General features: G+C 49.5%; 1 protein-coding gene across 1 annotated transcript; it reads right to left on the bottom strand.

Moving 5' to 3' along the window:
• Positions 1-11,544: 11,544 nt before the first annotated feature.
• On the bottom strand, positions 11,545-13,703 carry NDUFA8 (NADH:ubiquinone oxidoreductase subunit A8). Its single transcript, XM_068155818.1, has 4 exons — positions 13,596-13,703; positions 13,316-13,479; positions 12,257-12,422; positions 11,545-11,788 (listed from the first exon to the last, which is right to left on the bottom strand). Exons 1-4 carry the CDS (start codon positions 13,644-13,646, stop codon positions 11,651-11,653), a joined length of 519 nt encoding a protein of 172 aa, XP_068011919.1. The 5' UTR covers positions 13,647-13,703; the 3' UTR covers positions 11,545-11,650.
• Positions 13,704-13,714: the final 11 nt, after the last annotated feature.

Below are 13,714 nucleotides of genomic sequence, written 5' to 3'. Positions count from 1 at the left end.
GGATGGAAATGAGCCCTTCTGGGCTGAATCCCACCACTGAGCAGCCTCCACAGCTTGAAGGGACACAGCCTGGCAACACCATTTGCAGTGCCAGTTGCACTGGGTAGAGGCTCAGCTCTCATCCCTCCCACATTACTCTGTTTATAGGAGTACCTGGTGTCTTTCAGAAAGTTCTAACCCCCCTTTGCTTACATCACAGAGGTGAGATGAGCAAGAAACAAGTAACCAGGGAATTTAGGTTTTGAGTGCTTGAACACCAGTGGGTTTCAACTTCACCCTCTGGCTGTTTGGTCCATCCCAGCTGATGGAGGGGCACAAACACTTGCCAACAACGCACACTATGCCCACCAGCAGAGAAGAGCTCCTGCCAGAGCTCCTGCCAGCCATTCTGGTGAGTAACACAGCCCAACCCAAGGCACAACCCACCCTCCTGCAGCCCTGAACCCACAGCACTCACCAGAGCTGGAGGCAAGCAAGCTCCACAGGCTCCATGTTGGGGAAGAACTTTTTTTTTCTCCCAGCTTTATAGGATTAGCAGAAATGAGCTGCTGGGGGGTGGGCTGGGTCGTTTGGTGCACCTGGAGCAGGAGGGCCATGGGAACAGTTGGCTTCCCCATCCTCATCCATCTCCTGGTTGCACCCAGCTTTCTGCTGCTGTGGGACACAAAGGATATCCCTCCTGTGAGGGTGTTCTCTACCTGTGGAGCCCATGACCAGTCTAGGGTTGCACCTGCCTTAGCACAAGGCTGCAGTACCCCAGGTTGATGTTGCTGTGCAGCAGCTGGTGGCTGCAGGGTGGTGAGCAGTGGGACAGCGCTAGAGGACTGTCCCCCTGGCTATGCTGAGAATGCCACAGTGATGCAGGGGTTAGCACAGCCCAGCTGCTCCCTCCACGGGGTGAACGGGGTGTTTCTGTGCCCGGAATGCAAATCCTGACCCGGGCTGGGCCAGAGGCTCTGCCTTCCCCAGCACCAGCCGGGATTCCTGCCGTAGCCATGGCAACAGCCATATACATTTACATATTCATCCCCTTAATCACAGGGACATCCAGAGCAATCATCTGTGCTGGGGGTTGTTTACAGCCTGCCAAAGGAGGGTGCAGCATTCCCCACCTTGTACCCACAGCCACTCATGCACACCGAGCAAATTCTCTGTGTCACCCTTTCCCCAGTGCCATGGAGAGCTGCTGCCTCCATCCAGAGTCCTCCATCACTGCAGCTGCTTTCCTGTGAACCCATGGCCAGTGCAGGGCTCTCCAAAAAGCCTTAGTGGTGGTGGGAGCAGAGGGAATTCCCCCGATGCAGCTTCTCCTCTTGGCCCTAGGGTCCTTCTCCCCTGCCATACACACTGGCACCTTCAGGCAGTGATGGGCCAGGTCAGCTGGACCCAACACACTGCCCTGTTAGCAGCTCCTGGGTGAAACTCCATCAGGAGGAAAAGTCAAATGCTTGGCTGCTTGAGATGTATTTGTCTGACCTCTGTCATTGGTAAAGGACTCAGAGTGGTCAGGTTAGATGGAGATGTCCAACCCTACCTCAGAGATTTTGGTTCCTGATTTTTTCTATCCACCTACCACAGCTGTCTTTGCCTGTCAGCACTTTGGGAACAACATGCAGAGAGTTTGAAAGTGGCTACCTCCGTGATTTGCTTCAGCCTGAGCAGGCAGCAAAATCCAGTCAGGGAGAGCACAAACCTCATGTGAAGGAGGAGAAGCGAAGGAGAAGAAGCAAAGAGGTCCCCAGGGAGCACATGCCATGAGGCCACCAAGTTTCCCAGAGCTGGTCCAGCTGCAGGGCGGCTGCTTCCACACAGAGAAGCCCCTGAGCCCTGCAGCTCGTGGGAGGCAGGGTGAAGGCCATGCTCAGCTGCTTCACTCTCAAAACTAACATCCAGGAAACAATTAAAAACTGGCAGGGCCCAGAGGGTGAAGATGTGCCTCCCAGTCTAGAGCAAAGCTCAGCAGCCCTATCTGCTACCAGACAGGGCACAGTGCTGAAGCATGTATGGCTGACAGAGGGGAAAGGGCTCAAAAATGACTTTCCATCACATGAATGAGAGCCAAGAATTTGCCAGTAGGTTCGTTGGTGCTGGCAGGTGCATGTGGACCCTGCCAACTCCCAACCCCAGTGCCAAGGGTCTCCAGTGCCAAGGGATAATGAGCACCATGCCAGAGCTCGGGCACAGCCAGCCTCACTGGCTGCAATCACAGCAGCATGTGCTGAGGACCCTGGCTAACCCTGGCTGCCTTCTGCAGTACTCATGCAGAAGGTTTTGCCTTGCAGGTTACAGCTAGCAGCACATCTGCACTTCCAAGATATTTAGTCCTAATCGAGGAAAGGGAGCTCATTTGCTGAGTTACAGGGAGGAGGAAAGCCATTAGAGGGGGATAATTCTAATTGCTCCCTTGCTCGGAGCGTTGCGCAGAGCTGTGTCCACAGTGCATGGCTGAGGAGCAGAGGTGGCTCTTGCAGCAAGGTGCAGGCAACCAAGCACTGCTCAGGGACACTGTCTCCTTTGCTGCTGCCTACCTCCCTCACCAGTTCATGGGTGCTCAAGGGGCATGGCAGCACTGGGGTGACACTGTGGCATGCTGCGAGCATGGCATCACCTGCAGCATGGCCTGGGTTCCCAAAGAAGTGGACAGATACCACAGCTGCCCACGCAGACAGCTCTAATCAGTTGCAGGCATTGTACCATAAGGCCACCTCAGGACTTTCCATGGTGTGCTGATGCCCATCAGGCTCTGCAGAGGTGTTGAGCCATGGCATCCCTACCTGCAGCATCAAACACTGGGGCACTCTCATGCAGCAGCAGGAGCCCCTGTCACAACTAGAAGCCCCTAGGGGACACTTGGTGGCTGCTGTCCTTACGCTGAGCTCACAGCATGCACCTCTCAGAGCCCCAGGCACATTTTCCACGAAGACAAGATCTGCTGGAAAGGCTTGGAGCAGCCCTGCCCTGGCCTCACACTGCCAGGATTTAAGATCCACCAGTTTCCTCTGCCCTTTCCACTGAACCAACCCGCAGAAAGTTTTATAAACTTGAGGAAACAAGAGTCAAAGCAGGAGCCCAAAGCTGAGCAAAAGTGTGACCTCAGCAACCTCCCCTCTTTGTCCAGCCTGGGACCTCGTTACTATCTGTCAGCATTTGCTGGGCCCCCTCCTTCTGGGGATGCACCAGGCCCTTCCGGAGGAGCGAGGCCTCGCACTCCTCTAATGACTCTCTTATCTCTGCCATTCCCAGCTCCGCTTCCCTCCGCCGGCGCAGGGGTGATGCCCTCCCTGGACTGGCACCCCCTGGCCCATGCCTGCACAGACCCCTTGAGGGTCAGGCTCATCCCACTGGGATTTGGGGCTGTGTTCCACGTGGGGCTGTGGGATGGGGCTCTCCCCATGCTTGTTGGGGCAGCGCCAGAGATGGGGGTTTCATGGAGCAGCTGAAGTACCGCTGCAGATCACAGCTGAGTGTAAAGCTTAGCTCTGCCAATTAATGCCATCCTATCCTTGTTGTTCCCATCCCATCCCATCCCTGCTCCAGGCCTGATGGACAGGACACAAAGCCCAGCAGAACAGGGGCTGAGAGAAGACGGAGCATACTTTGCTGTCTGGAGTGTTAACTTGCCTGTCTGACGGGAGGGCAGTGACGGGCAGGGAGTGCTTGGTGCAAAGGAAGGAAATGGAAGAATTAAATCCACAGAACTTCCCTGCTTTTGTTCTCTCTCCCACCCCCGCTCTTCTCCTTGGCCCTCGCTCTTCTCGCTGGATGTGTATGGCTCCGTACTACCCAAGCAAGCTGGAAAGGGGTATATCAGCTGAAAGCAATTTACTTTGAAATCCAGCTGCCAGATTTTCCTTCATTTGTTTACTTTTAAATGCTTTTTTAAAAGCCAAAGTACACAAGGCAGCCAAATTGCTGACATGTGTGCCGGGCCGGTACCCTGCGAATGCTGCATTCTTTCATGTCCTCCTGGGCTCAAATCCACTCATGTTTATTTAAAATACGTAGAACACTTCAGCACTATTAAGGACCATGTTTTATAGTAAATGGAAAAAGATTTCCTCACAGGCCAAGGGGAGAGGAAAAGAATCACTTCGATTCAGTTTTGTTCCAACAGCCCCTTGCCTGCCATTCTGGGGCCCAGCCGCCCACATCCCACCAATGGGCTTGGCCCAGTGCCAGGACCCAGTAGCTCTGGTTGAGTATCAGGAGCTGCCAGTACTCTGGAAATGTTGGAGACAGGTGGACACGAGGCTCTAGCAGTGCTTGTGGGGCTTAGAATTTCTCTGCACTAGATCCCTGGGGCAATTGGCCCGCAATGCCTGAAAGAAACCCCAGGATGTGGCTTGAAGTTACCAGGGTTCCTCATAGCTTTAGCCATGGGGATGTCACACTGCTACCTCCTCCCACCAGCTTTCCACTTAGGTCCAAGCCTTCTCTCATCACTTTCCCATATATCTATACCTTCACCTCTGGCAGCTTCTATTTAGCACATTCACACCTATGAACTGTAGATGCTGAAGCTTTAGGTGTGATACCAACCAGTGTGACCCCACCTACAACTCCAGGAAAGCTCTTGAGAACCAGCAGGAGACAAGAAGGCAGCACACAGGTCCAGGCTGGTAGGAACACTGAGATGTAGCAGGGATGTATGCAGAAGAGAATGAGACACTAGAGACTTACTACAGATGATGTGCAATGGCACATCCCTCTCAGGCAAGGGAGAGAAAATGTTTTCAGGTCTAAATATGGAAGTTGACATTAAAACTCAGAATTTTTAAGAGCAGTGTTAATGTGGGTGTATTCTGGGAGGGAACAAGGATGGAAGGCACATTTTCAGCTAATGGTGCCTTCCTTCAAACCATCCCTCTGTGGCTGAAACAAGCTGAACTCCACAGGGTAATGTATGGATGCACACCAGAAAGTGAAAATGTCAACAAACAGCAAATAAATCCTGCAGGCTATTGTCACTGCTCAGGCTTAAAGAAACACAGAAAGGCAACAGACAGAGAAAGGAGCAAAGAAGGGACCTATATTTTTAATCAAATTATCTGCTACCAGCAACACAGAGATGGACAGTGGCGTGCCTCTGACAGACCTCTTGCTAAAGAAAATGTCACTGATGTAGCCAGAACTGTTCTGGTTTGCTTCCTAGCAAAAACACAAGAAAGCAGAAACCTCCACTTATTAACTGCTAATCATTTAGAGTGCAGCACCTTCATCATTTCATTGTAATTAGCCAGACGACTAAATCTTCAAAAGGATTCCTCCAGTGGAGTCCCAGACTCAGATTATGTCATGCCCTGAACACAAGATCCCACAACTGGTTTCACTCATGGTTGAAAGAAACAAAGGCTCTGAGTAAGTGATGATGGGGAGCAGAGAAGCGTTTGCCAGGACGAGCACTGTGCACTGGTGCTACATGTGTTGTGGGGACTTTTGCTCCTGTAACCATCTCCCTTGCTCCTTGGCACCCTATACACAGCCATTTCCACTACCTCCTTGCCCCCTGCACACGGCCATTTCCCCAGAGGGCACTGCCTCTGCTGCAAAGAACAGCACAGGGTGTAGCCTTTACGATCTCTGAAAGGCAGGAGAGACCTGCGGCGTTCAGAATCGGGAAATACCCTTTCCAGGCTGCTCAGAACGATACTTCTGAGCAATCTTCTATCCCTTAGGCAGAGAGATCCCCAACTGCCTTCCCTCTCACTGAGCTGTCTGCCTGCCAGCACATTTACAGAGGGCAGAATAGGCAGAGACTGCAGAGGAAAGTGTTTTAAACAGCAGGCAGCTGCCACACTGACTGATGAGGGCAGGCTGATAGGCCCACCACTTCTCTCCCCACCTGCACACCCTGGCTGCATGTGACTCCTGCTGTTTGATCTAGAGCGGGAGAACAGAGGCTGTGGCTTCACTCAAGCCATGAGTCTGTGCCTGCTATGGCCAGGCAGAGCTTCCCCTAAGACAATTCACAAGGACAAAGACAAGAGTAAACAAGCAGAGTGCTCTGTTGGGTGGAACCACCCCATCACACAGAGGAGCCAGGGCACAGAGGGAAGTGACATGCCCCAAGGCCACACAATAAGATAGTGACAGCAGGAAAGGGAAGCCAGTTGCCTGTCTCCTAGTGCAGGGCTCTACCCTTCAGTCTATGCTGCCCCTGTATTGCTTCATTCTTTCCCCTTTGCAAGACACTGGTGTAAAAGACACAAACACGTGAAACCTGGAACAATAAAGAGCCCAATAACTGAGAGTAAAGACTCCAGCAGCTGTAGGGAGCCAACAGCTTCTTGGAGGGGGGTGGATGGAAGCTGAGTTTCCCTCCCTGCTCGTATTGTACTTCTTTCCTCTGCCAAAATGTGCTTCCTGAGTCTTGGGCAGAGCTCTCGACTGCTGACCCTCACCTTCCTCTGTTTAGCCTGGAGCACAGGCTTGCCACGAGCGCCCGAGGCCGTGCCTGGGGACAGGCAGAGCCTCCCGCTGCGTGCACATGGCCAGGGTCAGGCCTGCTGTCAGCGGCTTCCTGAAAACCAAAGCCAAGTCTGCCACACCTGACTGCGTCCTGCAGGGGCAGCCGGGCACAGCTCGGATGCAGGAGACTGAAGAGAGCTGCAGTCTGGGGACAGGAGGGGTGGCAGGGGGCAGATGGTTACAACCGGTGTGATTCACGTTGGAGGGCTCCATCCAGCCCTTTTCTCCGAGATAAAGATGGGTCAGGTTCCACGCTCCACACAGCTGTAAAGGCGAGGCAGCAAGAACAAAGCAGAGGTCAGGCAGTGCTCTAACCAAAAGGGTAATTCTGACTCCATGAAAATGCTTGCTCCCATTCGCATGGAAGCAGAAGGCTGTGCTACTACTTCTAACGAGCTGAACCACCCTCAGGGTGACTCATAGCCCTTCACAGAGCTGCCATGCTGATTTTACAAATGTTAGACCAATGCCTCAGAGTCAGTGTTTTGTACAGTTTAACCTATCAACTTAGGAGCAGACCCATAGCTCTTTCATAAAGCTCTCCTTCCCTGTATTTTATCTCCTTTCTTGGTGCCAGAATTGGAGCCAAAGCCAAGCTTAACAAAGCAACAGGCATGGCCATTCTTCCCAGCCCTCATTTCCCCTGGTGAGAAAGGAGAAATTAACGTAAACCCCACAAACCAGCAAAAGCTGTTTGCCATTTTATGCTGCAGAACACAGCATGAACTGAACAGTCACTTGAACCATCTGCATTTGCCAGCCCAGCCAAGAGCACAGGAACCCGCAGGTTGGAATCCTTTTGTTCAGGCATCTGCAACAGACAAACGTGCTCTATGCTGTTTCACAGGCAGTGAGGGCAGCAGCAATGAGGAGATGCTTGGAACGAGAGCAAAACAGAACAGCTTTTACCTTATGAAATGCTCTAATTTCTCTAAGCCCTTATTCCTGGGTTTACTCAGGGACAGCAAAGCTCTTCATGTCCCATCAGCTTCTGCCTCTGCCCCAGCCCTGCAGTAGCCTGGAGCACCTCTCAACCAGCCAGGCAGCCCCGGGTGTGCAGGCAATGCCACTCTCCTCATCACCTGCTCCCACTGCATTGCTCTCATCAAGCACAGGCATCATGCACAAGAGCAACCTGCACCCATTCGTGCTTTGGGATTGACAAAGCTTTTGCAACATCTGTAAAGGAGTGGAGAAACTTGCTGGTGAAGCAGAAAGAAACCAAAACCAGGAATAACCCCTGCTGTGCCAAGTGAGCAGTGTTGCTGACCTGCCACCACCCTTTCAGCATCTGCTCCTGCTTGTGGTGCTGATTTACTGCCTTAATATCCAACATAACACTACAGACTTTTTGCTTCTAGTTTGCTGTTCTGTATTTTCTCAGATCTTCTCCCTTTGCCAAAGTATTATTTGTACCACATGCACCCATGCAGAACATCTTAGAACAGACTTAGATCAAGTCTCCAGCTGGAAGGGCTCACATGGAGAACCATAAAGCTTTTAACAGAAGGGCAAGATTACATTATCAAGACCATTGAGTAAGGTCATGTCTATTCCCAATTAAGATAAATGATGTGCTTTTACATGAAGTTAAATATTGCAATTAACCTGCTCCCTGTGTTTGCCTGGTACATACTGCTAGCGCTGGCCCCGCAGGTTCAGAGCCATCCTGTTCTCTGCAGTACCAGGAACAACCCTTTCTGGATTCAGAGAAGCAAATGCAATATACAGGGGAATTTCCCAACCATCTCCCTCAGCTGTGGCTCTGCCTTTACTTCTGTAAGCCACATCAAATGTGGCTGATGTGATCAGAGCATCTTCAAACCATTTCTTCCTCTTCTCACTTCATACTCAATTTAAGAGTTTTCACATACAGGAAAAACCAAGTTGAAACAATGATCAGGTGAATTGTGTAACAGACAAAAGACTTCAAATTTCTACCGGCGACACTGAAGTAGCCTTTCGACTTTTCATGATGGCAAAACCTTCAGAGATGCCCAAGATCAGCTTAATGCAGCCACAAGAGGGAGTCTTAAATCTCCTATTAATACCGGATGGATTCTAGTTTCAAAACTAGTGCAAGAGGACACAGCGAACCTGCAAAGGGAGGTTACAAAGTTAGCCTGAGCTTCAGCTTTGCTCTGAAGGGAAAATCACGAATCCTTGGTATAAAAGATGAAGGTTTATGCTTTCTTAGATATTTTTTTCCCCATCCCATTCATATCTAATTTACCTGCAATTGAAGGCAGAGGAAGAAGAGCAGGCAAATGGCTTTGACCCTAGCCAGTCTCAGCTTACAAATGCTTGGAAGGCTAGTTCCACCTGAGCTGACTCCCAGAAGAATCTTTTCTCAGGGACAATCATATGGATAGAATGACAGACAACAGCACCACAAAACTGGCAAGAGAGCTAAATAAAACCCAATTACTTGCCACCACTTGCTCAGACTTGGTGGCTACAAGCAGTTGAAGTCCTGTCCTTTCTGGCTATGTGCGTACACATTCTTCAGCCCTTTTGCCTTGGGAGTTAAGCAGAACTGTTTGAGATCAAGGCACTGCCAGGTGCAGTTGATGGGAATTTTCCCTTCAGAAGGAAGCTGTTGTGCCAGTACTACATAGCTTGGCTGCACCAGAAACACACACTCCTCATATTGGGGTTAGAAATCACAGCAGGATCTTACTCTTCCCATCCACAATGTGAAAGAACAAAGCAGGTTCTGCCTCATCTGACCCACGGTGTGGCAGGTTACCATAACACTGGCTTAGCATTTTGTTAATTGGACATGTGATTAGAAGCTCTGGCAGAGGTAAGAGCCTACAACTTGACAAGTAACGATTCTCACATTGCAGGAAAATATCTGTGTTGAATCTGTGCATGTCTGCTCTCCATCTGCCAAAAACATGTCAAGATGCATTCCTAAAAGTACTTTTATGGTCTTTATTCAGCCTTGACCTTCACCTGTTCTAGTTTCCAAGAAAACATTACAACTCCAGAGGAGGCATCTATGTTTGAGTAAAGCCACACGACGATCCTGAACAGAAATAGCTATGTACAGGCACTGTCCAAAGCATCAACAAACAGACCTCTGGCAATACTTCCTCACAGAGATTCAGCCAAGAGATGAAGACAAGAAGCAATTACCTCAAAAAGGTTAATGAAAGAAGTGCTCACAGTGCAGCTGAATTGTACTTCACTTCATTGTTCTCTGCTGCTCCTCTCTTCAGTATGTTCACCTGCTCACTCCTGCTGGAGCAGATCGTTAACTCTGGGCCAGTGCATTGTTAACTGAATCACCCACCTCTGGTTGATTCATGTGCCACAAACAGAGGAACAACCTGAAACCTGAGGCTGCATCATACATCACTCATACTTTGGGTTATTTTTTCCCTCACTTGCAGTACTGGCCAAGTGAAAGGTTGGGCTCATAAAAGGCTTGTTTAAAACCTGTCCCCACTCACACAGTCTCTTCAGAAGCAATTTAATAGTGAAAATGCTGTTTGATTATGATTAGAGGCTGACTACTGGAATGCCCCTGCCTGTTTATTCCAAAGCAGATGTTCAGCAGTGCAATATTTCATACATTATGCTGACAATAGTGAGTTATTAGCAAAACATAGTAAGTAATATCTAAAAACCTTTCTCTGAGGTTGCCTAACTATTGGAGTGGGTCAGCAACACAAGATCAGATGTGACACGTGTTAACATCCCAGAACAATTTCTCCTCTACTTGGCCAAACCTCATTTCAGTCAAGCTGAATGTAATTAGACCTCAAGCTTGTCCCAAATCCCATCCCTGCAGAAAAGGGGTTATGTCTTCAGTAACACATGACTGATCCAAAACCCTGGCAGAGCTCTGCAAGAAGAAGCTGCAAAAGTGCTCACCATCTCAGACTGAGACAAGGTGCTGCTAAGACACATTAAAATGCAAACATGCCATAGCACCTGCTTTGAGTTTCAGTCCACACACAAGCAGAAAGTTGTGCACAGTGCACAAGCTATTTTTAGATAAATGTTATACAATTTTCCCTCTGGTTCCAGGGATCAGAAACACATGCTACAGCTACAGACCCATTACCCTACCCCAAACGAGGCAATGGTAAATCTTCAGATCCTAATAGCAGCCAGGCTACTCTAGGAGCACTACTTGAGTCTTTGCCCAGGCTCAGGCTACACAACCCAGCCTGAAACAAGTTAAACTGCCCCTGGCTTTGTGAAAACAACTTCATTTAGTTTCTTCTGCCCTTTGCAGTAAAGTTCTTGCTATTAGATGGAAGTGGATGAAAGACTAAACCTCCTTCCTGTGAAAAATTCGACTTCTAGACATTGTAGAAAAGATAAAGCTGATTTATTCCTTTATCCAAAAAAAAGAGGCTATTACAGTGAAATAATGGGAAGGATCTGCCTCAAACCCTTCCAGGCAGGGCCTGGAGACAGAAGACAAGCCACCTTCTTACATTGTTTAATGGGACAGGAAGATCCTTTAGGAGGTAATTTTTCCTTAAAAGCATTGAAAATTTAGCATAAGTTTTCTGATTATGTTCCTCCAATTAAGAAAATATTACTAAAACCCACAAGCACCAACAAAGCCACCACCCCAGCAGCCACTGACCTGGCTGCATGACAAGTGAGTGGCAAGTACCTTTACAGCAGCAACATTTCTGACCTCCTGCCTAGTAAAAATCCACAGATTTGATTAAACCCTTGTTTGAAGGCAGATTTTAGGTTAAAGCTGTACAGAACAAGTCCCTTAGAAAAAATGCACAATTAATCAGTTCCAAGCCTAACAAAGGACATTAATGACTTGTTTGCACTCAGTTTCCTTGATCCAAGTGGCAGCCTTCTCAGTAAGCAAAGTCTTGGGGCAATCTTGGATCGATTGAGGCAGTAGGCAAAGGTTCAGGCTACATTCACACATCTCAAACAAGCCTGGTAGTGAGTGTCAATCAACTGACATTACTAGCACTAAGAGGGTCCCAAAGGCTACCTGAGAGCAGAGGTCACTGTGCAAAACAGGGAAAAACATTTTTTTCATTGCTGTGATGTGTAAGCATGTTTAAAGAAGTCTACTAAGCCATGTAATGGTTTGGGGTTCTTTAATAATTCAAGTTACACCCCAAAAATACAGGACAATTTACATTTGCAAGCACTTCATCTTTGCACTTCAGTTACAGCACAGACAGCTTCACCAGGACCAGAAAAAGAGCCTGCTGCCAAAGGGAGAAGGCTTCAGCTCTCCCTCAATGGGTGGATTTGGCTCTGGCCTAGGTCTAGAGTGATAGGCATTCTCAGGGAAAGGACGGTCTGTCTTCACTTTTGTTACCTGGAAAGAAAGAAAACAGGAAATGACACAGCTTCTCCCAGCAGTTAAACAGAAAAGCTAAAGTGAGTCAGAACTTAAAGGAAGAAATTCCAAGAAGTACCAAACACCACTGTTGATCTGATGAGACCTGCTACCTCTAGAGTACTTCTGAAAAAGGGGAGGGATATTTCCCTCATAACAAGAGAGTAGTTCTACATGCGTGTCAGCTTCCCTCATAGAGGAAAGGGAAAGCACCAGGAAAAGCATAAGCAAAAGAGTAAATGGCATTGTCTAAACCAAGTGCAAGCCCTCTGGGAAAGCAACTCTGGGGAACATGGAGCCTTCACTTCTGGTAAATTCCACAAGCTTCCCGTGTTGAGTTCATGAATCACCTTCTGGCTGGGAGAAGACTTGGAGACGTGGTCTGGACAAAGTGTCCATAAGAAAAGAGGAGAATCTGGCTGTTCAGTCAAAAAGGTATGAAGTTACCTTAGAAAGCTCTCCCAGATCAGGTCTCACCCAGCCCAGCTTGTCCAGTACACAGTTATCAAATGCTGCCTGCTGCTTTCGGCAGCGACGGAACTCCTGCAAGTTGGTGTAGTCGATGCACGTCCAGTACTCAGTGAATGGCTCTGCACAGTGTGTCTTAATCTTCCTGTGAGAGACCACAGAAAGAGAATCATTAGCAAGTGTTACAATTCTAATCTCTTTCTCTCTTACTCATGCAAGCCTCAACCTGTGCTGAAGTAGCTTTTTGTAGCTCTAAGTCTGAATTCAGAAGTCACTATTTGTACCACATCTACCAGTGGAGCTAGTAATAACTAATACATGGAAGCTTCTTCTTGCTCACTAGATGTACAAAGCTTCTCCTCAAGAAATCCTTGCTTTGTCAGGTATCTTAGTGTATATTATACAAAGCCTTAATGCTTCCAAACTAATTTGATGTCTAAGTTCAATGTGACATAGTTAGAACAGAGGCTTCTGATTACTAGTTGATATACTGGGACATGTTTGGAGCCAATTAACGAGGCCTTCAAGAACATGATACTGATGCATGCCTTGCAATGCACGGTTTTGGTCAGAAGCAGCAAGTGCTGTATTTCTTTGAGCTTCCACAGCAGTTTGCCCATAAAACAGAGAGAATGGACAGTGCAAAGCTTAGGACAGTCTCCTGAATTTCATAACATAAATGCAAGGTACAGAAGCTGAAAGCCTTCCACAACCCCTCAGAATTCTTTTGCTAACCCAACAAAACCAAGAGCAACCTACTCTGGAGCCGAGGCCAGGGTGCTTCACGTGAAAGGACAAACAAGGGTTAATGTTATGAGTTAAAGCTTAAGAAGCAACAACAACGCCTCTGAAGGCTGAAGTGATGGAGCATGCTTAGTTAAACGTTTAGTGGTTGCGAGGGCTTGACTAACAGCGCTCGGCAAGGGCACACTGCCCCGAAACATCTTCCCCTGCAGAGCCTCCGCGGGCAGGGATCCGCTGAGAGGGGCTGAGCGCAGGGCGGCCGCTGGGGCAGGCTCGCCGGAGGGCCGCGCTCACCTGAAGAATTCCAGGGCACACTGGTTGACCTGCCGGCCCTCCTGCAGGCACCTCCGCGGGTCCTTCTCCTCCCACCGGCACAGCATGAACTCCTTGTTGGGCCGGTCGCACTGCGAGCCATAGTGGTGGGCCGCGGCCTTCAGCACGGCCGAGCTGACTTTCACCTACAGAGAGGCAGAGCGGCAATGGCAGCGCGGCAATGGCAGCGGTCCGCCCCGGCACCGGCCGGAGGGCCGCGCTGCCCCGCGGGGGAAAGAGCCGGCGGCAGCCGCCCACTCACCTCCTGCACGTCGAGCTCCTCCAGGGAGGGCACCTGCAGGGAGCCGGGCATGGCGGCGGCGGCGCCGCTCTCCTTGAGCTCCCCTCGGCGCCTGCCGCCGCCGCCGCGCACGCGCGAAC

This window comes from Melanerpes formicivorus, unplaced genomic scaffold (genome assembly GCF_026170545.1).
Source record: "Melanerpes formicivorus ecotype bairdi unplaced genomic scaffold, bMelFor1.0.p_v2 SCAF_33, whole genome shotgun sequence".
Taxonomy (NCBI): domain Eukaryota; kingdom Metazoa; phylum Chordata; class Aves; order Piciformes; family Picidae; genus Melanerpes; species Melanerpes formicivorus.
This window is presented reverse-complemented; position numbering and strand designations above follow the sequence as displayed.